General features: G+C 31.6%; 4 protein-coding genes across 4 annotated transcripts in view; 2 read left to right on the forward strand and 2 right to left on the reverse strand.

The window, feature by feature from the left end:
• The first annotated feature begins 605 nt into the window (after window positions 1-605).
• On the forward strand, window positions 606-2,637 carry LOC111001417 (all trans-polyprenyl-diphosphate synthase PDSS2). The gene is made up of 2 exons (XM_022271317.2): window positions 606-966; window positions 1,567-2,637. Exons 1-2 carry the CDS (start codon window positions 727-729, stop codon window positions 2,524-2,526), a joined length of 1,200 nt encoding a protein of 399 aa, XP_022127009.2. The 5' UTR covers window positions 606-726; the 3' UTR covers window positions 2,527-2,637.
• Window positions 2,638-4,461: 1,824 nt separating this feature from the next.
• Window positions 4,462-6,661, reverse strand: LOC111001271 (all trans-polyprenyl-diphosphate synthase PDSS2; the record flags this gene model as incomplete). The annotated part of the gene is made up of 4 exons (XM_022271118.2): window positions 4,462-5,132; window positions 5,351-5,506; window positions 5,984-6,290; window positions 6,485-6,661. Coding segments are annotated over 4 exons (1,200 nt in total), but the record flags the coding sequence as incomplete, so codon positions are not given.
• An 8,476-nt stretch (window positions 6,662-15,137) lies between these two features.
• On the reverse strand, window positions 15,138-18,009 carry LOC111001195 (exosome complex component RRP46). The gene is made up of 5 exons (XM_022270969.2): window positions 17,820-18,009; window positions 17,518-17,644; window positions 17,042-17,150; window positions 16,443-16,641; window positions 15,138-15,306 (listed from the first exon to the last, which is right to left on the reverse strand). Exons 1-5 carry the CDS (start codon window positions 17,914-17,916, stop codon window positions 15,179-15,181), a joined length of 660 nt encoding a protein of 219 aa, XP_022126661.1. The 5' UTR covers window positions 17,917-18,009; the 3' UTR covers window positions 15,138-15,178.
• Window positions 18,010-18,104: 95 nt separating this feature from the next.
• LOC111001242 (nuclear export mediator factor NEMF homolog) overlaps window positions 18,105-25,890 on the forward strand; it is an 8,843-nt gene continuing 1,057 nt past the window's right edge. Inside the window, exons 1-14 of the mRNA XM_022271051.2 lie at window positions 18,105-18,271; window positions 18,349-18,520; window positions 18,597-18,799; window positions 19,297-19,433; window positions 19,601-19,776; window positions 20,006-20,197; window positions 20,605-20,787; window positions 21,342-21,532; window positions 22,275-22,470; window positions 23,071-23,249; window positions 23,525-24,044; window positions 24,346-24,618; window positions 24,843-24,995; window positions 25,642-25,766. Of these exons, the coding sequence (XP_022126743.2) occupies window positions 18,216-18,271; window positions 18,349-18,520; window positions 18,597-18,799; window positions 19,297-19,433; window positions 19,601-19,776; window positions 20,006-20,197; window positions 20,605-20,787; window positions 21,342-21,532; window positions 22,275-22,470; window positions 23,071-23,249; window positions 23,525-24,044; window positions 24,346-24,618; window positions 24,843-24,995; window positions 25,642-25,766 (2,756 nt within the window). The 5' untranslated portion in view covers window positions 18,105-18,215. The remainder of the gene's footprint in view (window positions 18,272-18,348; window positions 18,521-18,596; window positions 18,800-19,296; window positions 19,434-19,600; window positions 19,777-20,005; window positions 20,198-20,604; window positions 20,788-21,341; window positions 21,533-22,274; window positions 22,471-23,070; window positions 23,250-23,524; window positions 24,045-24,345; window positions 24,619-24,842; window positions 24,996-25,641; window positions 25,767-25,890) is intronic.

Genomic DNA, 25,890 nt, shown 5'->3' on the forward strand with positions numbered 1-25,890 from the left:
TTGTCTTAGTGCATAAGGGATGTTGAAACCCATAATTGTCTTTGTAGGCGATCGACCGCGATTTTTCCTGCAATCATTCCTTCCTACCAATTACCATTACCAACTTGTCGAGAATATTTGGTTCTACCCTGGAAATATGGCCAGAGTTACTAAGCATCAGTTTGTAAATGATGATGAAGTCGACAGTCTTGTGGTGATTTTTAGTTGGTTGAGAATATATTAATTGGTTTTTGTTGCAGTCCATGGTATTCGCACATTCTCCATTCAAGCATTCTTGGGGTGGTGTAGGGACACCAAATCAAGAATGCCTCTTTCTTTTGCGGTCCACTGCACAAATTGATTGAGACTTCGACCCGTACAAAAATATAGAAAATACCGAAGTTTTGTATATAGTAACTAAAAGCAATTAAATTATTAATAATCTTATATTGTGTGTTAGTATATCAAAACTTAAAATCTAGGAAATGGAATCCTCGTATTCCATTTCCTAGATTTTAAGAGAATCTTTTCAAAATTCGTTCGGTTCGTTTGACGTTTACACTTGACAGATATTCTTTTTGGCAGATGTATCCAATGATGGTTAACATTTGACAGTACATACAAAATATAAAATATTTTCAAAGGTGATCGAAGTTCGTACGAAGGCGCGTAATTTGTTTTGATATAGATTTACTTAAAATATGTGTAAATAGTTTTATAAATTCAAGATTTATTAAAGAACTAGACATGTCATACACTATGATTAGGCTTTTACGTCGGACAGTAATGTTAAAACCTCATACGCGATCTGAAAGTACGATGACTAACCTCACCCAAGAAGAATATGTATTTCGACCCCCTATTGCTCAATGGAGTAAAGTTATTAAAGAAGCTGAGAAAATTGTGGGATATCCAACATCGTTTATGAATTTGAGATGGTTGTTAAGTGATGAATTTGCTAATTTGGCTATGCATCTACGCAAAATTGTAAGTTTACTACAATTCTGAAGAGATCGCTCTATCATTATATCAATACTTAGTTTATTTTTTCTATAACTATTTTCATTATGTTATTTGTTTTGCAAAGGTTCTCAGTTTCCTTTCCTTTTCCTTTTGATCTTAGTACAACGTGTTCTAAATGACCTTTAAAAGGCAAATTAACTTAGAAATCGTGATATCAAGGATAATTCTTGATAAACAACGTTTCTTTTGCTATATTATCCTTATTACTTGTCTATAACCTCATGACTATCATAATATTAAACATATAGCATTGTTTCAAAACATATTAAAACATTATGTAATATCTTTGATTCAAGGTTACAAGGCTATGTGTTTTTGTGTTGTACTTATACATAACAAAAAGACATGTCCTTGTAAGTTATTTTTATTTATCAGTAAAAGTATTAATATTTTTAGGTTAATGTCTAAATAGTCTGGAAAAATAAATTTTATGATTAGTTTCAATTATATTAATGTGAATCATGTGGTAAACATATAATCTAACAGTTAAAATGATCATGACCAACTTTATTGACAATTGACTTTTCAAATCAAGAGAATGCTTACTATTCTGTTATATTCTAGGTTGGGAGCAATCATCCAATTATGAAAACAGCTAAAACAGTCTTATATAATGAACATAATAACTTACAACCTTGGGGTCTTATAATCCTACTGTTATCAAAATCTGTTGCTTCGAAAACAACTTCATTTAATGCCAATCACATTTCTGAACAACAAAGAATGCTTGCTGAACTAACAGAAATGATAAGAACTGGGCATTACATTCATAGAGGATTGTTAAACATACCTCCTGAAGAAAGAAATGGGAATAACGATTCCCTGTTTGCAAACAAAATTGCTATACTCATTGGAGATTATTTATTAGTAACAGCGAATGGTATGCTTGCTAGGTTAAAAAATCAAGATTTGTCTTATTTAATATCAACTGCATTGCGAGATTTAAGTGAAGGTGAATTCTTTGGGCCTAGAGACGAACAAAATATGCCAATACCAAGTATACCCAACCAAATCAAACCGGATGACTTCAGAATACAATGTGATACATTACCATTAGAAGTAAAGGATGTGTTAGGGTCTCCAGTACGTGAGTGGACATTACGAACATTGTACAATGGTGGTACTTTGTTTGGTCGAGGTTGTCAAGGGGCCATGTTTCTAGCGAAACAAAGCATTGAAGAAGAGCAAAGGGCATTTTTGTTTGGTTGCCATTTATGCTTAGCATGGCAAGCTGCAAGTGATCTACAAAAATTTTTGGACACCAAAGACGTGTTTTCTTTAGTTAGTGCACCCGTGTTGTTTGGTCTCTCTCATTCCCCACATTTACATATGCAAGTAAGTAATATAAAAAATATAAATGAAGTGAATTATCACAAATTAAAAGAAGATATATTAAATACAAATGCTGTAGAACGCACAAAGTTATTATATTCAGAACATGCAGATAAGGCAAAGCGTTATGTTGAGTTTTTTGGTGACAATGAATCGGTAAGAACTATCAAGAGTATGATAAAAAGTTCATAGCAAATAGAAGGTCTTAGCTGTAATTAATGGGAAATTTTAAAGTATGTTATCATTTTAAAGTATTTTTATCACATAAGTACAAAAACTATTTGTATATATATCCTAATTGATCAAATTAGGAATATTATTTATATTTCTTCTTATTCCTATTTTTGCTTTAGATGTAATTTTTTTCTTTTTATTATTTTTACAAATTATATCATGTTACCATATTTATTATTTTTAGGTAAAATTGCACTAATTGTGCTTTTGATATATTTATTTAATACTAAATTGAAAATTGTATCTTAAAATAGAACAATTTTTATGGTAATTATATGGTATATTGTTTTCTTTTTTCTAGTGGATCCAATCCTATTTTTTTAATATTATTTATGTGTAGGTACAAATAGATTGATTTACCATGTAAAAAGTTGTGTATATATAAATAAACTTTGTTGTGTTTTCTTATTGTCTATTATTTAATCCATTGACACAATATATTGAGTTTGTGTTGTCAATGCTTCAGCCACCTTAATTTCAGAATTACCGACCAGTCCAGTGTGTTTGTCATGTCTGCATATAGATTTGTGAAATATTGAAACTTTTTAAATAACAAGTGCCATATACAAGTTTAATAAAAGTATTGCATTATATTGGAAGGGAACTAACAACAGTAGCTCTCTGAATGGTTAAAGATACAGTAACGAACGATACATACATATATATAATTGTTTTCTATACATCGTTAGAAAACAATTACAGCGTCTGTGGTTACGCAAATATTTTTTTTTTAAGGAATAGTGACTAGGACCGCTATTCATGTATAAAATAAACTGAGCCACAAATTTATTACTAATATAATAACTATTGATGGCTTTTCAATCACTAAAGTTAATTTAATACATTTATAAGCGTAGTGTAAAATGTCCAATACTGCGTACATTTTCATTTCCTGTAAGCATCCGGCCAACATGACGGGTCAGATTCCATTTAAAATGTTCAACTTATTGACAAGTTAATAGCATAAATATTGCAAATTCAAATAAGTACAGCAAAAGGTATTGTCCAGTGTTTAACGACTGAAATTACTGTTTACGAATTAAGACAACTTTTACATTGAATGCAGAAGCTATTGTTTTGAAATTATAACTATGGTTCAAAACAACTTAAAATCGTAAGATATGTAATGATGAATACAAATAAATTGATGATTAAACATTATGATATAACTTCACTTACAGTCAAGTTTGTTTGATTATCAATTATACTCGAGTTTTGTTCTTAAAATTAGCATAGACGACATGTAAATGTTTGAGTTGAATTAGTTTCATGTAGGTACCTATTTCGCAGGAATATGAACTTACATTATAATTATAGATAAGCGTATATAACACGATAAATTAAATTCACTTTCGATTGAAAGAAGGATATATTGTCTTCTTAAAAACTACAAAATGATATGGTAAAATCACATAAACTGAAATATAAGTATCCATTAGCTATCAGATTTGTTTCCTGTCTTACCAGTAGGTATTTAATTATTAGATGGTACTATAATTAACTAACTAGTCCTAGTTAAATATTTATTGAATCGAATCACTAATATTACATGGCTTGTTGCAAATGACGAATCGGAGTTATTTTGCTGATTTATTTCCGGCCCCACTCAGCTGTCTCACAAACGAGATCTACATTAACACCTAATTTATATGCCTTAGAAGTGGCAGCGTGTCTGGTACTACTAAAAATGCTTATATTGATTCCTCAGCTGTCGAAGGTGCACTTAAACCATCGACTCAATGTCTGGGAGGTTACTGATTTATGAGATTTATTAACGATACGTAAACATGCCTGGCTACATTCTGGACCACATAGTGGTGGTCCACAGCAAAAACTGCTTTAGAAACGCTCCGTTGTAGAACGACGGATGTCGAGCTGATATGGCATTTTGTATTGTGCCTTGATCGTAATAATGAAACAACTACAGGAATTAGTGCCCTTAATAACATTAGTAAAACTGTATTTTGTTATAAATTTATATGTATACACAATTAAACAATCCAATTATTTTTCCATATACTGCAAAGTTTCACTATGTACAGTCAACGCCATCTTTTGCAATGCCGACCTTGCATCTTCAACGGGAAAATTGGCGCTATATTTCATAACTGCCGCTAGTTCTTCATCCAATAACGTTGATATATAATCCATAGATCTCGTGGCACGTACCGCGTAATATAACTGCTTCAGCTCTATGGGTTTCTTTTCAACTTTAGCTGTCCAAATATGCCCATAAATCGATGGATATTCCCATAAGGCAATTGTCACTGGCGCCCCAACCAAGGAGAATGAATATGGATGTGTAAAAAAGTCTTTTATGTCTAGGTAGAGTTGCCACATTATTGCCAAATGTCCGCCAAGTTTATATGCGTCTCTTTCGAATCGCTTGCCTTTATTTGCGAGTTTCATGGCGCCTTGACATCCCTTGCCGAGTAAGCTTCCAGAGGTAAGCATAGTACGAAGCAGCCATTCGTCTTTTCCTTGGCCAAGGAATGTATTGGAGCCGAGTTTGGCAAGATTCTCTTCGCTCTCCCAATCATAGTTCTCTATAATTTCGTTGCTGGCTACGAAAAATATTAAGTTATTACTCCTCTTTGGATAATAAAAATTCGATCGGCTTATATCATAATAAATTAATCAAATTTAAAACATTTTTTTTTAAATTATCATTGATAAATAAATAACAAGCTTTGTTAAAATCAACGAAAAAATAAGATGTTCGAATATGTATAGACCAAGAACTTAGGAAGAAAAAACAAGTGAGGAGGCAAATTCGTCATACCTTTGGGCTTTGTTGGCAACGGCTTATGATCATCATCATGGTCACCTATAAAGTCTCCTTCTACTAGATCCCTTAAGCCAGTGGAGATCAGCTCCGTCACTTCATTGTTACGCAGACCACCGAGGTGCTGAAGACATCGTGCTAGGAGGTAATCACCTAAAAATAAGTTAACCTTCACTGTGAATACGTTTTATTTGCAATAATATTTAGCTTCTTAGGAAAAGACGGTGTTTGATTAAATTATAAACACCATGAGAATTAAATATAAAAATAAGTATTTTTCCGGTCGTGTTTCAATACAGTAGGTAAGGAAAAGGCGATGTATATAATAATCACGATTCATTTAAGAAGTATACCTTTTTTATTTTTTATTAACTGTTATAGTAACATATACAGCATAATGCTGAGCCAGGACCAATTATAACCACAGCACACACGTATTAAGTACATAGTTAAAACAAACCTTGTTCTTTAAAAAAAATTGTTACCACCCATACTTTTTTTTATTATTTGATTACTGTTATTTTGTGTTTCTGTGTGTGTGATTCGTTAGTAATAAATGTTATATTTACGTCTTTGTGTATATTTTAATATAGATTTATGTTTAAAGAGAATTAATTTAATATTAGGCACCTGTTAATAAAACAATTTTGTTTCCGTATAACAAATCCTGATATTTATCGCCAAACTTTTGCCGATCCTTAAGATTCTCCATTGTCTTGTGAATCAAGTGCCCTGTTCTTTTCATTTCGACTATTTCTGCGAGAGCCCTTTGGGAATGAAGAATACCACAATCTTGGGTTTCTATTGCGTGATGTGTAGGGTCAAACCCAGCCGCTTTGGACACCAGGAGGATGATTAAACCAACAGATTGGAGGTTACTTTTTGATCCAATCAATAGATTTTTGGCTGATTTCAGTAAGGGGTGGTTCGTACCTACCTGAAAAAAATCTTCATATATCGTGGTATTAAAATTATTAAATTAGACTTGAATCTCCTGGATTTGATACTTAGCGATACAATAGTTGTTTTGCGTTGGCAGGAGTCCCATATAAATAAATAGACGCCGAAATTTGTCGATCCCAAGAATATGTGAGTTTGAATTTAAGTTGTAAATGGTGAAACAAAGCTCACCAATTTCCGCAAATGTATAGCGGTGTTTGCAATCTCATCGTTGAATAGCCATCGAAGGTTGAGGAAGGAGGTTGGATAACCCACTATCTGCTCCGCTTCTGTAGTTACATCACGCCAGTCAAGTTCTGGAGGAGCGCGAAGCACGTGGCATTCGCGGCAACTGTCATATAGTAAATTTTATTTATCCATTTTTATTTCCTATGAGTTTCAGGAAGTTTAAAAGCTTTTAACGTAAAAATATGAATATGAAAATAAAAATATTAAATGCACCATGATAAAAAAAATTGTCTGAATGCTTCAGAACATCCGCTCGAATTCCAATAGTTGACGGTCAACGATTTGAAGCCGCGATAACACAAATTAAACATCAACAAGTCGCCATTTAATCGAAACTTATGTGATCTGATTTCTGAATTTAAAACAAATTTTAAATACGACAGATTTCTTGATAACATTTTCGCTCCTTTAAGGTCGAGCGTGAAGCCAATATTGTGACAAATGAAGTCAGGAGTTGGTGTTAAAAAGTATGGTTAAAAGAGGTTCGCTATCAGATTGATTGATCTGATCGACGCGTCACAAATATCTTAAATACTAATAGAATAAACGCGGATTATTAAAGAAAAGCATTTGTTGCAGAAGCAGTTTTCTACAAAGCGAATCTGAAGAGTTGTTTCACCATTTATTAATCGCATCACCGTGATGGCTGACATTTTCTTTAGTGAACAGTGGAATCGACTCCCTTTTTCCCTGGGAGAAACGACCTTTTCACCTAATATATTGATGTCCAGGGGCTGCGCTGATTGGCGTTCGTTTGTCAACAAATATGTACATGATCAGACGACTTTGCCTAGTGAATTGACGATATAAATTTTAGGACTGAGTCCTGAATATCTGACTGCCGGGTTTTACTGTTTGGCCACACCGAGAAAGATAAGCCAAAGGCACTAAAACTGAAATCCAATACCTGTTTGACATATTAATAATGAGCCTTTATTCATCCACATCTTATACATTCAATAGAAATACATATTATAAATAAAATGAACTGTCCGGGAGAAGGCCTTCTCAAACATTATCACTCTATTTTATGTTGTGCCATCAAATCAAAATCTAAAAAATTTATTTATTCAGTTTAGATGTGTGCGCATGCTTAAGAATGTCAAAAACGTTTACAAAATTCGAAAGAGCACCTGGAAGCCTTGTTCTGAGAAGAAACTCAGCAAGTTTTACCCTCTCTCTACATTACAATTATTTAAAGGAAAACGTCATAAACTCGTCATAGGCATCCAATTTAATCCAGCTACACTTTCGATCCCGTCGACCAATCGCTTATTCCTTTTGCCTGTTGAACCAGTCCATTCGAGTAATATTTTAGACCAATTATCATCTGTATAACGGGCTACTTGCCCTGCCTATCCATCCATCCTACTCCATGTATGTTGTAGGGCATGTGCGGGAGTCGTATTTAGCGCAAAGTCTCAACAATGAATTTTAGTAGAGAGATTAACTGTTAAACATAACCACTACTATAAAACTGTTGTAATTATCATCCACACAGATACAAAATATGCACACTACTGCCATTACTTGGTTAAACGTTTACCGCCCGCTGGGCAACTAAAATTAAAGGAAATCGAGTGCAGTTTAAAATACCAACCATAATTAAAACCGAATGAATTTAAATTAAATCGTGTAGAGGAATGTAAACTAGTTCGTTATCAGTCATAACTAACTAATTGATGAAAACAAGATTGAAGATCTCTTGTAATTTCAGTTTTTCATTGTTTTAAAATCTACTTACTGCTTTTCGTTAACAATTTTTCTCTTAAAAACTATAATTTAAGGTTATAAGTCTTAGTGAGAAATTCAATTTTAGGTATTAAAAATTATGTATGTTACTAGAGGTGGAGGGGCATAAGGATTTTAGTAGGGTACAAAAAAGTCTGGCAACGAGCCACACTAATTATTAGACAATGCCTACATCTTCCAGAGAGCACAGACATAAAAGTAGAATAATTCCACAGGTTAATTATTTTCCATTCTTCTATTTTTGAATTTAAAAAAGAAACAACATTTAAATGTAGAATTACGGAATCAGGATTGCCACAATTAAAAATTCTCCCACTATAATTACCCATAATCAAATACTGGCTCAAATGCACGCGGTTTATAATTACAACTAAATAATACGTAAGAAAATCGAGGGATAATAATTAAGGCAAGGCTTAATCGATGGAAAGGAGTAATCTTAGTTTCGATCTCGCAGATGGACTGCGTTAGGCCATTTTTAACAAGTTTACGAGCACCTTTTCAGTCGGCTGTCTAATTATTGGGAAGGTTTTTAATTTAGATAAGCTTTTAAATTAAATAGTGTTTATTTGATTTGAATGTCTACAGTAATACAGTTTCGCAACTAAATTAAATGGGGTTTTATATGGCTGAAGATATATGTTTACTAGAGCTAATTAGTTCAAGTGATTCGGAATCTAAAATTTACGACAGACAAAGAATAATAATTATGATTAAACATTTCGACAGTGATCGTGGTAAAAATCTTACATATTATATGACAGTTTGTTTTTGTGTAATATACGTAGTTAATACTTAATGTTGAATAAATTCTGTCATTAGAATTCTGCGCTAATACAACTAAGTAATTCATTTTATTTTATTATAAGTAATCTAACAGCTACTTAATACATATTATTATACAAAATACAAATACAATACACAAAGCCAAAACAGATTACATAGATTAAATAAAAAACAGAAAACAAGCATTAAAAGACAACAATTAACAAAAATACTAGTAACTACTAAAATTGGAAGTGATATATTATTGTAAAATTCGTGATAACCATAATTGTCATGTATTTAATTATTGGTATATTTTAACACATACTGTAGATATATGTTTTTTTTTAAATATAAAGTATAAGTAAAATACTGTACATATTATTATGAAGTCACAATAAGTATATTATAATACCTGGTATGAATAACTACGTAAATAAGTGGCTCAATTATAAAAACCTTCTTTAACATTATATACCTACAGGAAATATCACAAAAACAATTTCGTAATAACAGGCAGCCGATTTACGATCCCGCAACCAGTAGGCGCTCGTCGTGCCACGCCCTGTTATTATCCCAGTTTTTTGGGGAAGCCGACATAATGCGGCAACCATACCTATATATTTTAAACTGGTTAGGACGAGGCTCTGTAAAAGTACAAAATTAAAACTATTTGTAGAAATTAAAAAAAAATATTCCTTCTTACTATACAAACATTATATAACTACTTATATTGGAATTTCGTTCGTGACTTGGTACACTTAAAATATATTTCTTGTCCAGCTTGCAATAGATATTTTAAAATAAACAACATATAATTAAAGTCCTCGGAACTGCAACGAGATAATGTGCATAAAGTAAATGTATAACAATAGTTATACTTACACAAAAAAAAGTGAAAAGACCGTACCCATTCTTAAAAGGCCGGCAACGCACGCGAGCCCTCTAGCATTTAGAATGTCCATGGGCGGTGGTATCACTTAACATGAGGTGAGCCTCTTGCCCTGTTCTATAAAAAAAACACAACTTAGTGATTTCGGGGTATGCGGAGGCCATATACAGTCAGGTAGATTGTTTTATACAACAGGGGAAAACGGGCTCGCAAATGCGCTGCCGGCGTCATTACAATATGTATGTTACTGATAGCTGCAACGCGTATGCGCCTGCAAAATTTTACTAGACGCCGTTTTAATGCCCTCTTTAGTGCGTTAAATGAGAATTAATTAAGGTATTTTCTAATAAATGAAACGAGGAAAACATCACTGGATATGTGTACGTATATAAAAGATTCTATGCGTTCGTAACAAACGTAGTAGAATTATAAATATATATTAATATACCAGGAACATTCTAGGAATCGGTTATGCAAATATCACAATTAGATTGGAAAAGCCTTGAAATGATGACACGCAGCTTTCAATTGCCTTACCTGATTGCATCTAGATTTGTAGGACACAATCAAGAGACTGGCGATCCGTTACCGTGGGAACATTCTATATGCTTAGAATATACTTTGTCGTAATTTTCCTGTGTTTATAACCAGATGAAGATTTAGGCCTTTGTTTTCTAAGTGAAGAATTTCATTTTACAAGCAGGGGTGAAATGGGCAGATGGAATATCCCAACCGCTGGTCATATCTTTCTTCTTTCTTACTTTCTTTCGTGGTCATATTGAACATGAAATGAAAATTATTTATGATATTAAATTTTCAATAGTAATTTTACTTAATACAGAAATAACATAATAAAAAAAAAAGCTAAAGTCTGCAAATACAGGGGTCTAGGCTCTGAATATGATTTTGTCCCATTCGGTGTCGAGACTCTTGGTCCGTGGGGTCCTAGCACATTAAAGCTTTTTAGGGAGTTATCAAAAAGGTTAGTCGACATCACAGGAGAACGAAGAGCTGGCAGCTACCTCGCACAAAGAATTAGTCTAGCTATTCAAAGGGGGAACGCTGCTAGTATCTTCGGAACCTTGCCTAAAGGGACTCCTTTTAATAATATTTTTTAATAATTAAATTTTAAGGTTAGTTATTAGATATATTTTTATATGAAAATTAACTTCATGAGATGCCATGTTGAACATGAAAATTAATGAACCACTGAATAATAATAATAGTACTCGTTGGCCTGTGATTTCTGAATCTGGGTTTTCTATTTTAGAACCTGAAACACGCCATAGATGTAGACGTGCTGGACTATTGGATATAGTTTTCTTTATCGAATGAGTTTTCATTACAAGGCTTTTTTTAAAGTAGCATATATATTTAGTTTTGAACATTATTTTGTGTTTTACTTTTCCATTACATGTCACCTTAAAAACAAGTCAGAACCTCGCTGAAATATTGCATTCTGAAGCATCTACAAAAAGGGAGTAAATAATGCTTCATAAAAAAATTGATAAAAATTAAAACAAACCACTTAAGTAAACCTTATATCTAGTAATTAAATGAGGCTTATGTTTTTAAAGTCGACCAAATTCAAGTGTGAATTTCATACTTAACAAAAAATAACGTCTGATAGAAATAGTAAGGCACATTTCAACCTTTTCTAAACACGTTTAAAAAAAGTCATTATATTATTATATTAAAAAAATACATGCGGATTATAAAAGTTTATTTATTAAGAAACAGGCATGTAGTAAATAATCGATAAACAAAGGTCAATTTAGAAGGAATAAACATGTAGACTGGTTGCGTAAAGGTTTAGGTGCGTAGATCTATGATAGCAATTAATGGTATAGGTCAAGACGATATTTTGTACTATAGTGTTAATATAAGTGTTCGAGTACATTCTATATTTTGTATTTATAGCATTAAAATTAGATAAACTACAGAATAAACTAAACAAATATTATTAGAGCTGTGTATTGATTTACTTTATTTAACATGGTTGTTTAACTGAAGGCCATAGTTGCTCACCCCACACATTAAAATCGTTTTTTTTATTATTTATTTTTTGTCTTGTTTTATTATTTTTTTTACTAATAAATTGTTTTGTTTTGTTTAATATTAGATCTCTTCGTGTATGTTTTGTTTGCTTATGAGTGCTTGTCACATTAAAAATAGTATGTTGTGATTTGTTTTTATTGATGTTACAGTGTGCCGAGCGTTGGCCAGCTGGTTATCAATAAAAAAGGCTCTTTCAAAGAGCATACCAATTCTTGAAAGGCTGGCAACGTACTCGCGAGCCCTCTGGCATGGAGAGTGTCAATAGGCAGCAGTATCACTTTAACATCAGGTGAGCCTCCTGCTCCCTGTTTTATAACAGTAAAAAAAACTTGATAAAAAAAATTTTCCGGAGGAAAGGATGATACCAAATTATTTTTATTACATACTGAACTTGTATTTACAAGTTATTCTTACATTAGCTGTTGCTAACTTATAAGTAATCGTTGAGGCATCTCGAAGCAAAACTATTTTAAAACGATAATTAGGCGACGTCATATATTATCTAATACGTTAATGTGCATAGAATAAGTTACTTATGACTTTTGTTAACCATATACACATACTTAGTAGTTGTATTGTTACCCGACTAGTTTATACCAGTTTTGACTTGCTTACTGGCCCACAGGCGACGTTTGCCAAAAGTAGTTGGCATCTTATAAAGATCATTAGCCATGTTAAGAAATTCAAATAAGGTCTATCCTATGATCGGTATTTAAATCAAAGTTCACAAGACACCCGGTAAATAGAGCAAAAATGACGGAGCCATCACCGGAGAGCCGGTGACATTTAAATGTGCAGGCGGCACTTTTACGTTCTCCATTTGCATCAAATCGCGTCGATCCACTCTCATGTTTGTTTTTTCTTGCCAATACGTTTTTGGAAATAGGCTGTCGGTACACTGAGACTACATTTTAACACAAAAAACAGTGCAACACATAATATAGGTAACCAAATTATATGAATTTGGATGAAGCTGGCAGAAGATTCGCCTAATGCTTGATATTGCCTTATTTTATTGCACCACAAATAAAAATCGAGCAGTTGCGTTATGTTTAAATCATGTTCCCTATTACCAGCTCCGAAGAATCAACGACCAATCCTTCTCCCAGCGGCTTGATCCCTTAGCGTTGATTAGAGATGTAGGGTTACTCTGTTACTCTTCTATCGCAGTTACCATAGAGTGTTCAAAGAAATTATTCGGATTAGTTCGAAAAGAAAACATAATCCAAATTAAAACGAAGTGCATCATAGACTGAATTATATGTGGATAGCACTATGACCAGCAAATATTAATGGCACTAGTTCTAAGTGTGTCGTAAACTTAATTGAAAAACAATTTATTATGCACTAACCCGCATTGTTTATATTCAGTAGCGGCTCCGCAAAGGATTGCATTCAATTACTTTTGTTTATGCCATGGCTAGGATTTCGTCATTTCACATACGTTTTCTCTGGTTTTAGTTAAAAGGAGTGAAGTGAAATAGGCAATGCTATCTTAACTTAATGGTTTAAGACTTTAGACCATATTTTGTAATATCAATAGTAGATAATTGCCTACCTATTCCGCGTCTACCAATGTTTGTATACTTTTAAACTGTTTAATCTACTTAGCTTGTGTTTGATTATTTATTTATCATCATCAATATTCAAAGTCAAATTCAAAAATCATTTATTTATATAACCCAATGAACATCACACTTATGAACATCTTAAAAAGAAATAAACATTAAATGCTTCTAATTTTACATTAACTGCAATCAAAGGTGTATAACGACAGAGAAGAACTGGAAATAAACTCTCCGCCACTCTTTTTAATCGACAAGTTTTTTGTTTTACACAACGTTGTAAGGAGCTGCCACCATGTTCTACATGACATCTCAAGTAATAAATGCCAATAAAATAAATTGAAAACAAAGATTTGTCTCAGATTGTCAAAGATTCTCTATCAGCAAGAGGCATAGTGAAATAGCACTTACATTCTCGTGGGAAGGGAACAACACACAAATACATAGTCGAAACAACTAATATCACTGCATACACGAATTCATGTACGACCCAGAACAAGTAGCACCCGTTCGCGAGTATGACGCATGGCCAGCCATCGGCCCCCTCGCCATATTTTAGGGATTTCGCATGGTCACCTTATTCCTACTAATATCCAATCAAATACAGTAAACAAAATAGCCAAAAACGGAATACACATTCGAACATTAACACAAACACTGTTTTTACTTATTTATAATAAATTCTAAATTCATAGTGCTTAGATGCATTGACCATTACAACATATATTTATTATAAAGGAAAAATAATAAAGCCATTATTAATAAAAAGTAGCAGTTAAAAAAAAAATTTATTATACTTATCTATTTTCTGGTACATAATTTGTGTTATAATTAGAAGGTATACGAGACATGATACGTCGTTACGTAAATAGTTAGTTACTTTTTAGGGAATTATCAAAAAGGTTAGTCGACATCACAGGAGATCGAAGAGCTGGCAGCTACCTCGCACAAAGAATTAGTCTAGCTATTCAAAGTGGGAACGCTTCTAGTATCTTCGGAACCTTGCCTAAAGGGACTCCTTTTAATAATATTTTTTAATAATTAAATTTTAAGGTTAGTTATTAGGTATAATTTTATGTATTATGTTATTTGTTTTGAATAAAGATATCCTGTATAATTTTTATAGATGTAAATACTTAGTTTGTATTTGATCGAGGAATTTGAAATATAGTATATAAATAGTTGAGTTTGTCTTGTATTGTATGAAGAAGGGGTGTGAATTAGAAAAAGCGACCGTTGCCCATAACGTGTAAAACATTTTATCAAGGTAGCTGTAAAGTTTTTGCCTATATATTATATATAAAAAATATAAAAAAGGTTAAGTTTCCTTTTAATCAATTCTTTGTATTTAGACTTTAATAAATATAATTAAGAACATGTCAATTGTACGAAAATAAATTGCTCATCGCCTTTGAAGTTTAAGTTCTAGCATATTTCTGAGCTTCGGGCTGTATCTTTAAATATGAATGAATACATTAAATACGGCACCTTCTCATAATTTATATATTTATCAAAATTATTTAGAATCGTAGGAAACGAAAAATAGACAGAGAAAGACATATAATGTAAATAAAATACTTTTTAATGTATATTTATTTTAATCTTTTAGCCTATAACTTTACAGTATGTGGCAACAACTTCTCTATAAAAATCAAAAACAAGATCGCTGGCCGCTCGACATCTTTCTAGAGCTTCTTCGTATGCCCCTTCACTGAATGTACCTGTTGTAAAACCTAGAAAAAATATTAAATATTATTTTAATCAATATATATATGAAAATAATATATATGTCACAGCCAAGTAGCTCAATTAGCTGTTCAATTAACAGCCGCAGCAGCCAAGAGTTTCGCTTCGAGTTTAAAAGTGGCAGAAACTAGAAGTAAATTTAATTAAACCGCTAGGCAAGTAATGAAACGACATTGCCTAGCTGTTTGATTAACTGGCTGAACATCTTTCAGGCCATTAGTTAAACGGCTAGACTGTTATTTGAGCGACATATAGATGAAAATAAAAATGAGGAATTATCCATTAATATTATTAATTTGAATGAAACTAGATTTTATTAAGTTATCATGTGTTATAGCCAACAAAGCTAGCAAGGCTATTTTGAATATCCTACTATCTTAAATATATAAAACAAAGTTCTGTCAGTAACACCACTTATAAAACGAGATTGGCTGGATCATTGTTAGTTATCTCTTTTTTGTGGATTCTTTTCCGCTTCGAATAGCAGAACTTTTTCTGCTTATTACTATACTATATATTATTACTTATAATAATATATCCGATAAGTTATAGAATAACTATAAAAAAAAAAAAATAGTTGACAAAACTACGCATCATTGTACATTGAATTCGTGTCAGTTCCGATAGAAATAGAAATTCCGATCTTGAAGTGAATGAAGAGATGCATAACCAGATCTTGATCGAAGACATGTGTTACCTCATCAAAAAATGTTGTATATAAGAAAGTAGTACTCTTTTAAAGAAAAACACTTTTTTAATGGATTATAGATATGTATTATTATATTTAAAAAGTGTTTTTCTTTAAATGTGTAAAAGTTATGTAAATAAAAGACAATACTAAGTAGTACTCTAACATGCAGCATCAAAATATTGGCTCTAGAGAGAAGAGGCCTAATGTGTAACTGACATTTTACTTGCGCAATGGCATGCAATAAAACTTTTCTGTTATTGCAAAAAAAAAGTTGTATTAATGTTATTACCGTAATGAAATCCTAAATTAAGTTTAACTTGAGATAACACTACATTCTTAGACTGTTAGGTGTAATTTCTCATATTTAGTTTAAAATTATTTCTAGCACAATTATGCAGGTTGAAAAACATTCAATTAATTACAGTATTATACCTGTAACTAGAGACTTCTCTCTACTATCGAATACAAAATGCATAGTCGCTGCAGCACTCTGGATTTGGTCATAAGTAGGTTCCAGCACTAAGTTACCGCTTTCATCGAGTGCACAACCAACAGCTGCAACAACATGTTTCATTGACAAGCCAGAGTTCAGTAAAGCTAGACATGTACAGTTCACTGCGCAGGTGAGTAGCTGAAATGGTTAACAATAAAAATATGAGTGTGGCAGACCACTTTTAAATCTATAAAAATTTTATTGATCTGTGGTAATATTTAACATATTGTGATATGTACTCAAGGTAAAAAAAATTACAATAGTAATAAAGTTGCTGTAAATAACAACAAGACCAAGCAGTCATTGCTTTATCAAAATGTATGTATTCATTTTGTTCAGGTGTAAGGGGGTTTTAGTTAAAACACAAAAAAGGAAACACCTACTTCAAAAAACCAACAATGACATAGACACTGCTATTTGCGTTTAATCTAGACTAATCAAAAATTAATACATATTGTGTGATCGTCACAGAAAGCTGATTACCCATTTACCAGAAAAATCTATTAATATTTTATTTGAATATGTATAAATTTTTTACCCCTCCAAAATCCTCTAGTTCTTGTATGGTTACTGTTATACCTGTACGAGGATATAAACACCCCAATATTGCAGTTTCACAAGTCTGTCTTATCACACTCTCTTTGAATCTGAAATTATAAATAGCCAAGTAAAAATTTGAATTTTTGCTGTGTTTGAATTTCCTTTTCTATCTCTGCTTTGAATTTTCAATCACATCACAATATCATTAACACAATCATATAATATACAATATTATTCTCTTAAATTTATATTTACTGTCAGTTCTCAATCTATGGGTGTGGACAATGACTACAATCAACTTTTTCTTTATACAAATAATATAATAATGATAATAGAGCCAATCAAGGTTATCAGAACATGCAACAAAGTCCTACACATAAATTGATATGTTTTGTGTATGAACTCTCTGATAAGTTAAGCATAAAACTTAGATAAACAATGAAAAATATCAGAAAATACTATTAAAATTTATACCTATCTGATACATTAGGCTTTCCTCCTTTTGCACTAAATAATACTTCCAATGTTGCCTTTTCCATACTTTGGCTAGTAATTTTTATATCAAGTGGCCCATTTACACTTACAAGTACAACTGTTTCACCTGAAACCCATTATCCACATTAATCTAAAAATCATTATTTATTGACTAGGTTATCTAAAATAACAACTGATTCTTTATGAAGCATTATTAAAATCTTAATTAGTTTTATTTATATTTTACATTTCAAACAATCAGTGTTAAACATTAAAATTAATATTGAACAAGAAAGTCTGACCTTGCGCTAATATTGCCGAACCATCAGATTTGCTTAAATAATTAAGTTCACATTTCATCGGCTTCAATTTAAAGTATTTAAAGTCTTCTGCGACCATCTTAAAGTGTTGATTTATTCAATTTTTTTAGAAATAGTAAATACAATTTCTTATAAACAAAAACATAACCTCCGAGCCTTAAACTCTTAATCGTCCTTGTCAATTGTCAATTATTTTCAAATAGATACTGGAATGACATAAAAATTTCAATATTCAAATCGAATTTTCAATTTCGGTGACGTTACGTTTCTAAATTCTAACCTATCCTAGTACTGGTATTATGGTAAATAATTAATTTTATTTATTATTGAATTTTTGTTCTATTGTAAAGAAAAAATAACAAATAATTTTCCTTCAAAATGAAGACCCGCTTTAATACATATGACATTGTTTGTATGGTGACAGAGCTACAGAGGTAAGTTTCAAAACAATTCCCTTTAGAAAACTATTATAGAAAGAACTCTATTTCCTATGATATTATTTTCCTTTCAGACTGATTGGTATGAGAGTGAACCAAGTTTATGACATAGATAATAGGACATATGTTATTCGGCTACAAAGGTCAGAGGAAAAGAGTGTCTTGCTTCTGGAGTCAGGGAATAGGTTTCACACTACACAGTTTGAATGGCCAAAGAATGTTGCTCCATCAGGATTCACTATGAAGGTATTGAAATCTCTGCAAATATTTGATACTTGGTTTTCTTTTAAAGTAGTAAGTTATTTAATCTAAATCTTTACAGCTCCGAAAACACCTCAAAAACAAACGTCTAGAACATCTTACTCAACTTGGTATAGATCGTATTGTAGATCTTCAATTTGGTAGTGGAGAAGCGGCATACCATGTTATTTTAGAACTATATGACAGAGGGAACATAGTACTTACAGATTACAACTGGACTATTTTGAATGTCTTGCGGCCCCATGTAGAAGGTGATAAAGTCAGGTAAAATTTTTTGTTGAATTGAAATTATTGTAAGTAATAAAATAATAAAAAAATAAACAATCAGATTTATATATCCATATTTAGTACATTGTTTATTACAATTAATTTTATTAATATACATGCAAGCAAAATTATGATTCTTTTATAACTTTTGAATACTTATTTATAAATAATATTGGATCTGTTGTAAAATGTTTTTTAAAACATTTTATTATGTTAACCTAAAGTAGTTGTAGGGCTAGTACAGAATTTACATAATTCATTGTTTTAAGTGCATACAATTGAAAACTAATATTTATAATATAGTGTATTAAAATATAGTCAATATCTGTAAAATAAGTTTTTAAATGGTAGTATAAACACCAAATACAACATGAACTTATTACTCTTTTGAAAACAACTTAATAAATTAATTCATACATTAGCAGTAGATAAACTACAGACTAAATTTTAAAATGTAGCTATCATTATAACAATAAGATAATAATTGTTTCTAGATTTGCAGTGAAAGAAAAATATCCCCTAGATAGAGCTAAAACAAGTTATGAAGCCCCGAATGAAGAGCAATTAAGACAGATATTATCTAATAGTAAACCAGGCGATAATTTGAAGAAAATACTTAATCCTAATTTAGGTAAGTAGTAGTTCTTTTTCAATCTATACTAATTTGAAAGGTTGTCAAATTAAATATGCTTATTTTTTTCTTATATACAAGCAGTTTTTCAGGCTTATACATATTGTCAATTTCACATAATTTAGAAATTTCATCTCTTACCTTTCTAATATTACTTTATTTTGTAGAATATGGTTCAGCACTAATAGACCATGTTTTATTGGAAAATGAACTATCGGGCACCTTAAAAGTAGCATCTGACCCTGATAAAGGGTTTTTTGTCGACAGAGATGTTTATAAATTGGTAACTGCTCTAAAGCAGGCTGAGAAACTTATGGATGAGGCGAGGAACCAGATTTCTAAAGTAAGCAGGGATGCATTCCTAAAAATAATATTTATAAACTAACTGCACAACTGTGGTACCAATACACAAACATAAAAAGAATTATAATATGCAGAGAAATGTTTTTTTTTTAAATATTATTATTGTTATTAATTACCCAAATTTTATTTTAAGCCAGCTAAATTTTATTGATTAAAAAACAAATATAATCTATGGTATTATAATAATTTATTTTAATTGTTAACTTCAGGGCTTCATAATTCAAAAGAAGGAAGAACGTCCAAACCCTGAAGCTGGTGGTGACTTTTTACTTACAAATCAAGAGTTTCATCCTCTCCTCTATAGCCAACACAAAAATCAGCCCTACTCTGAATATGAAACATTTGACAGAGCAGTTGATGAGTTCTTTTCTGCTTTGGAAGGCCAGAAGATTGATTTAAAGGTATTTTTTACTTTATTCTCTGTATGTGTGTTTCCACCCAACCAACTTTTTTTTCTATTTAAGATGTATTTATGTATACAATAAATAAATAAATGTGTGTCGGGAATAAAAAAAACTTAAGAAATATAAAAATCCTTAAATTCTTGTAGACATAATTTGTTAATAAATAGTGTAATTAATTGTGTCTGTTTTAGTACTAGTATAATAGACTTATAAGGCTATTAGGTACAAAGTACTGAAGGTGACATGATGCACCAACCCGAAACAATTATTTTGTCAGAATTGAATCCAGGAACTTTTGGTTTTGTTACCTATGGAGGAAATTTCATTAAAAACTTTGGTATTGATCTATGTACATACAAATATATTTATTTACTATTGTATATTTGAAACTATATTTTCAACAGACAATTCATGTGGAACGCGAAGCAATGAAAAAACTCCAAAACGTAAAGAAAGATCACGAGAAACGTATCAATGAGTTGGAGAAAGTCCAAATAGAAGACCGGCAGGCTGCTGAGATGATCTCCAGGAATGAACAGCTCGTCGAAAGAGCCAGGCTCGCTATTCAGACTGCTATCGCCAACCAGGTAATTCTTTCCTTCCTGATGCTTTGACTTCGATCGTCAATTAATATTTTTATTGAGAAAGAGATATCTTTGGTAAAATTAATTTATATCTGTTTACCTATTTTGCCGTAATTTATTAAGCAAATATATTTTCAACGGTAAATAATAACAGTGAATCAATAAAACGTTATATATTTTCTTTAAATTATTTATTTTATGTAATTTTCGGAAATTGTAATAGGATTGTTTTTTTAATTTACAGACTGTTTTACTGATATACCAAATTTTTTCCTTTTTATTTCGATATGTTTGTATAATATATAATTCTACCGTGTGTGTATATCACTCAACTTAAACGGCTTGATCGATTTAAAAGATTTTTTTTATTTAGTTTTGAGCGGCGCCCTGGTTGGTTTAAATTCACAAAACATTGATGATTTCATCAATATAAATGTTATGACTTTAAACTTTCGTCCGTAAACCAATTTTCCAGACAACCATTTTATGATTTGACATTAAAATACATATAAATAGCATAACATGAACATCTGCTAATTAGTTGAATATAACTTCAGATGTCCTGGGATGACATACAACTGTTAGTCAAAACGGCCCAAGACAGTGGTGATCCTGTAGCATCGACTATCAAACAACTGAAACTATCAACTAATCATATCACGCTGCGTCTGACAGACCCTTATGAGGACTTAGGACCGATGTTGGTGGATATCGATCTCTCTTTGACGGCCTTTGCTAATGCAAGACGGTAATAATTTTTAAAATTTCTAAATTTCTTTGTGTTAGGTTGTATTAAACTTGAATTTGGTGCCGTCATTATAGAATGTGTCACTCTATAGTTGTCTAATTCACGTCAGATCACTATGATTACTCTGTGTACCTACTATTTTTTCGTTTTGTTTACGATAAATAATAATCACTTTGATTACTTTAAAATACTCTATTAGTTTAACAAATAGAAGTACTGAAACAGATAGCCATCTTTTCTCTCTCTATTTCTTTTAAAGTTAGAACGAGAAAAGAAAGATATCTATACATCTCTTATAAGGATATACATCTCTTTTAAAGTTGTAAATTTATCATGAATGAAGTTTTGTGAGAAGATAAAGATTATTATAAAGTAATCTAAATTTAATTATTTACTTATCTCCTTATCTCTTACTCTTATCACTTCGAGACAAGTAAATTCTCCAGAAATTCCGTGACGTAATTTTTGAACATCCAGACGTTTGTCAATTAAAAGACTCAATTCCGTCTTTTATTTTTACTATCAAATCCTTGCTTTAAAATATTTTTCATGTGTTAAAATTGGAACCACTGAATCACCTTACACCATTTCGTTCTCTTATAAGTAACTTATTAGCCTAAATTAATTGAAAAGTTCTGCGTGCCCTGGGGTCATAAGGCATGGCATAAACCCCGAATTTACATCACCACAATGCAATCCAAGTATTTCCGTGCAGAAATATATACATACAAATGATTCACAGATACTATGATCAAAAACGTAATGCGGCTAAGAAACAACAGAAAACGGTTGAATCTTCCGGAAAAGCTCTGAAGAGCGCTGAACGGAAGACCAAACAGACGCTAAAGGAAGCCCAGACGATCAGTTCCATCAGTAAAGCGAGAAAAACCTATTGGTTCGAGAAATTCTACTGGTTCATATCTTCAGAGAACTATCTGGTGAATATTAATGTTTTATACTTATTGCTATGTTAATTACTTTTATTCATTTCATAAATTATTAAATTACCTTTTTTTAGAAACTCTGATTCTATATTTTAGTTTTATAATTCTTAGTTTTTTTGTATAAAATTCATTACATTTATTCTTTTAGAGAACATAATGTACACTTATGAATGTCAATAAATAAATATATATTAAAATCAATTAATTTTACATTTACTGACAGTTTTCTAATCAAAAGTAGAACGGAAGAGAAGAACTAGCAATAAACTCTCCGCCACTCTATTTAATCGCCAAGGTTTTTGTTTACACAATATTGCTCAGGATTATTTTAATACCTTGTAGATTTTTTCCAGTTTCTTTGTCCAGTTTGTGTTTCCAGCACATCAACTTCTTTTCAATTTTAGAATATGTATACAATAAATAAATCAATAAAATAAACATTATCACTTTTTTCTAATCATAATTAATTACGGCTCTTCTTTAAGTACTCATTGTACCAATTAAATAAAAAAATATTGGATATAATTTAATGCAACAGCAGTAATTATGTGACAAAACAAAATAAAATATAATAAGACGATAAATATTTCTCAGGTAATAGGCGGTCGCGATCAGCAACAGAACGAATTGTTAGTTAAGCGTTACATGCGTTCAACAGACGTATACGTGCACGCTGAAGTGAGTGGTGCGTCGTCGATAGTTATTAAGTGTCCGGCGGGTTTACCTCCTCCTCGGACGCTTAGTGAGGCAGGACAGGCGGCAGTGGCTTACAGGTTGGTTAAATATTTAATTAAAACGATTTAAAAATTAAAATTTAGAAATTCTATTGCTTTGCAGTGTCTGTTGGATCTTGGTTGTCCATTTTATATTATAACCAATGCTTAATATATACACATACAATAAAGATTTCTCAATATTCAGTTCAAACTTGAGTTGGTTTTATATTTAAAATTCAAGAGTAATAAGTTTGTCCCACATTTAAAAAAACCGTAATGCCTTTCTCATATAGTACTGTTTTGTATCTTTAGTTTTATTTAACAAATTTTAGTGTGGCCTGGGAAGCAAAAGTTCTAACTCGTGCATGGTGGGTATACGGGCAGCAAGTATCAAAATCCGCCCCAACCGGTGAATATCTAACGACGGGATCCTTCATGATAAGAGGGAAAAAGAACTACCTCCTTCCAGAACATTTACAATTTGGCTTTAGTTTCCTCTTTCGGCTTGAGGATAGCTGTATAGAAAAGCATAAAGATGAGAGAAAATGTATAGCCGATGATATATCTGAGGTGGCTGAGAGTGAGCAAGATACAGAAATTATCGTAACAGACGATTCAGATGACGAAAAAGATGGTAAAGATAAATTGGATACAATAGTTGAAAATAAGGAATTGGAAAGTCGTGATGGTGTAGAAAGTACTAAAGTTTCAGATCAGAATAAAACTAGTAATTTAGAAGAGGAAAATGTAAGTGAAGATTTAAATAAAGTAAGTGTAAAGGAAGAGAAAGAAGAAGATAAAAGTGACTCAGATAGTGATAGTTCTGATAGTGTTTTGGATACACATATTAAGGTAAGAGTAAAATTCACACACATATTTACACACGCAATTATTTCTATACAATAATAGTCACACTTTTCTTTCCTTATCCTTCCTATCTTTATATTTTTAGGTCTTTTTAATATGTTCTATTGATTTTACGTCATTATAGTTTTCGCTGCTAATGTTATTTTTCATACTTTTTCATGTCTAGGTGTTTCAAAATGTTATTACGTAGTATTAAATACAAATAATTCTACTCCTCTTTCCGATTTGACTCTATCTTAACTTTACTTCCATTTTCAAGAAGTATTTATTTATTTTATTATTCCAGGTCGATCACGGAACAGGGCAAGTATTAATCGCGTCCAAAACGCGTACAATATCAGAAATGTCAGAACAGAGTGAAGAGCTACAATTAAAATTCCCCGCTATGCCCAAAAAGAACCCCCAGAAGAAAGAGAAACCCCCGCAGAAGGAAAAAGTTCAAAAGGAACAGGAGAAGAATGGTCCAAAGCGAGGCCAAAAGGGAAAATTGAAGAAGATAAAGGAAAAGTATAAGGATCAAGATGAAGAGGATCGCGCGTTCATGATGGACTTATTAAAAGTAATTAATAATTTTCGACTGGATTCTTTGACTCTAAAATTACTATTTTATTCACTAATTAAAGAATTAAATAATAACTTTAAAGAAACGATAGATTTTTATATATCTTCAAGTGCATAAATATAATATCAATGTCTAAATTAATTATTTTTAAATTCGCAAATTGTTAGGTAAAAATATTACGATTACCAGAAAAGATAGCCATACTTAAACAATAATTTCAGCCAGACAAAAGCGCAAAAGAATCAAAGAAGGCCCTTAAACAGGCTGCAAAAGGAAACAAAGATAAGAAATCTAATCGCGGACCAAAGATACCACAACCCCCTCCATTACTGCTTGAAGCCGAGTCAGAAGATGAACCGGAACTGGAAGCCGAGGTAAAATTTTGTAAAGTAATTTATATGTTCTCTACACGCAAATATTTACAATATTCTTAACTTAACTTAACTAGCTTTGCTCGGTATTTTTATTTTTTTATAAATTGTGTTTTTGGAAATTATATATAAGTACGAATTACATACTAATAAAATGATGAAATATGAACAATATAGATTATATATGCTGGAATAGCTTTAGTGTTGTGTCGTTAAAGCAATATAAAAAAATAGTATTATTATTCGCCGATAGATGTCAGGAAGATTCATTTTTCAGTTTAAATTGGGACTACTCAAACACCACCTTTTTGTTATTTATACTAAATTTCATGAAAATCGTTGGAGATTACTACAATATATATTTATACAAGAAGTGCTCGTTTAAAGATATAAGATTTAATAAATTTAAAAAGTTTAGTCCCTTTTGCAGTGTACCTTTATTGGCTGGATTTTTCTCGCTGTATTGCTATACTTATTTCTTTAGCGAGAAAATCACCAGCTCTGGGGTCACAGTTACTATCTACCAGATACCAATTTAAATCTTTAATTAGCTCTGCACTGGAACCCCACGGTCCAAGAATCTACTCCAATGGAACAAAATGGAAAAAGAACGACAAAAAGACAGGGCTAAATAAATTATTTTTCACAGACTGAACAAACAGGCGATGCGGATACGGAAATGCTGTGTCAGCTCACGGGCGCGCCTTATCCTGAAGATGAGTTACTCTTCGCCGTACCCGTTGTAGCGCCGTACTCCTCACTTCATAACTACAAGTACGTTCAATTATCTTTAAGACTATAAAAAAAAAACATTTTTTTTTTTACTTTTTAGATGCAACTTAAAATTATTCTGATTTTTGTTTGTGTTCTATACTGCTCATTGTTTGACAGATTGACG

This window comes from Pieris rapae, chromosome 11 (assembly GCF_905147795.1).
Source record: "Pieris rapae chromosome 11, ilPieRapa1.1, whole genome shotgun sequence".
Lineage (NCBI taxonomy): Eukaryota > Metazoa > Arthropoda > Insecta > Lepidoptera > Pieridae > Pieris > Pieris rapae.

Coding starts and splice junctions, on each gene's coding strand:
- LOC111001417 (XM_022271317.2), top strand. CDS start 727: ATGTCATACACTATGATTAGGCTTTTACGTCGGACAGTAATGTTAAAA. Junction 967..1,566: donor CTATGCATCTACGCAAAATT/GTAAGTTTACTA, acceptor GTTATATTCTAG/GTTGGGAGCAATCATCCAAT.
- LOC111001195 (XM_022270969.2), bottom strand. CDS start 17,916: ATGGTCGCAGAAGACTTTAAATACTTTAAATTGAAGCCGATGAAATGT. Junction 17,151..17,517: donor AAGCCTAATGTATCAGATAG/GTATAAATTTTA, acceptor TTATAATTTCAG/ATTCAAAGAGAGTGTGATAA. Junction 15,307..16,442: donor AGAGAAGTCTCTAGTTACAG/GTATAATACTGT, acceptor TATTTTTTCTAG/GTTTTACAACAGGTACATTC.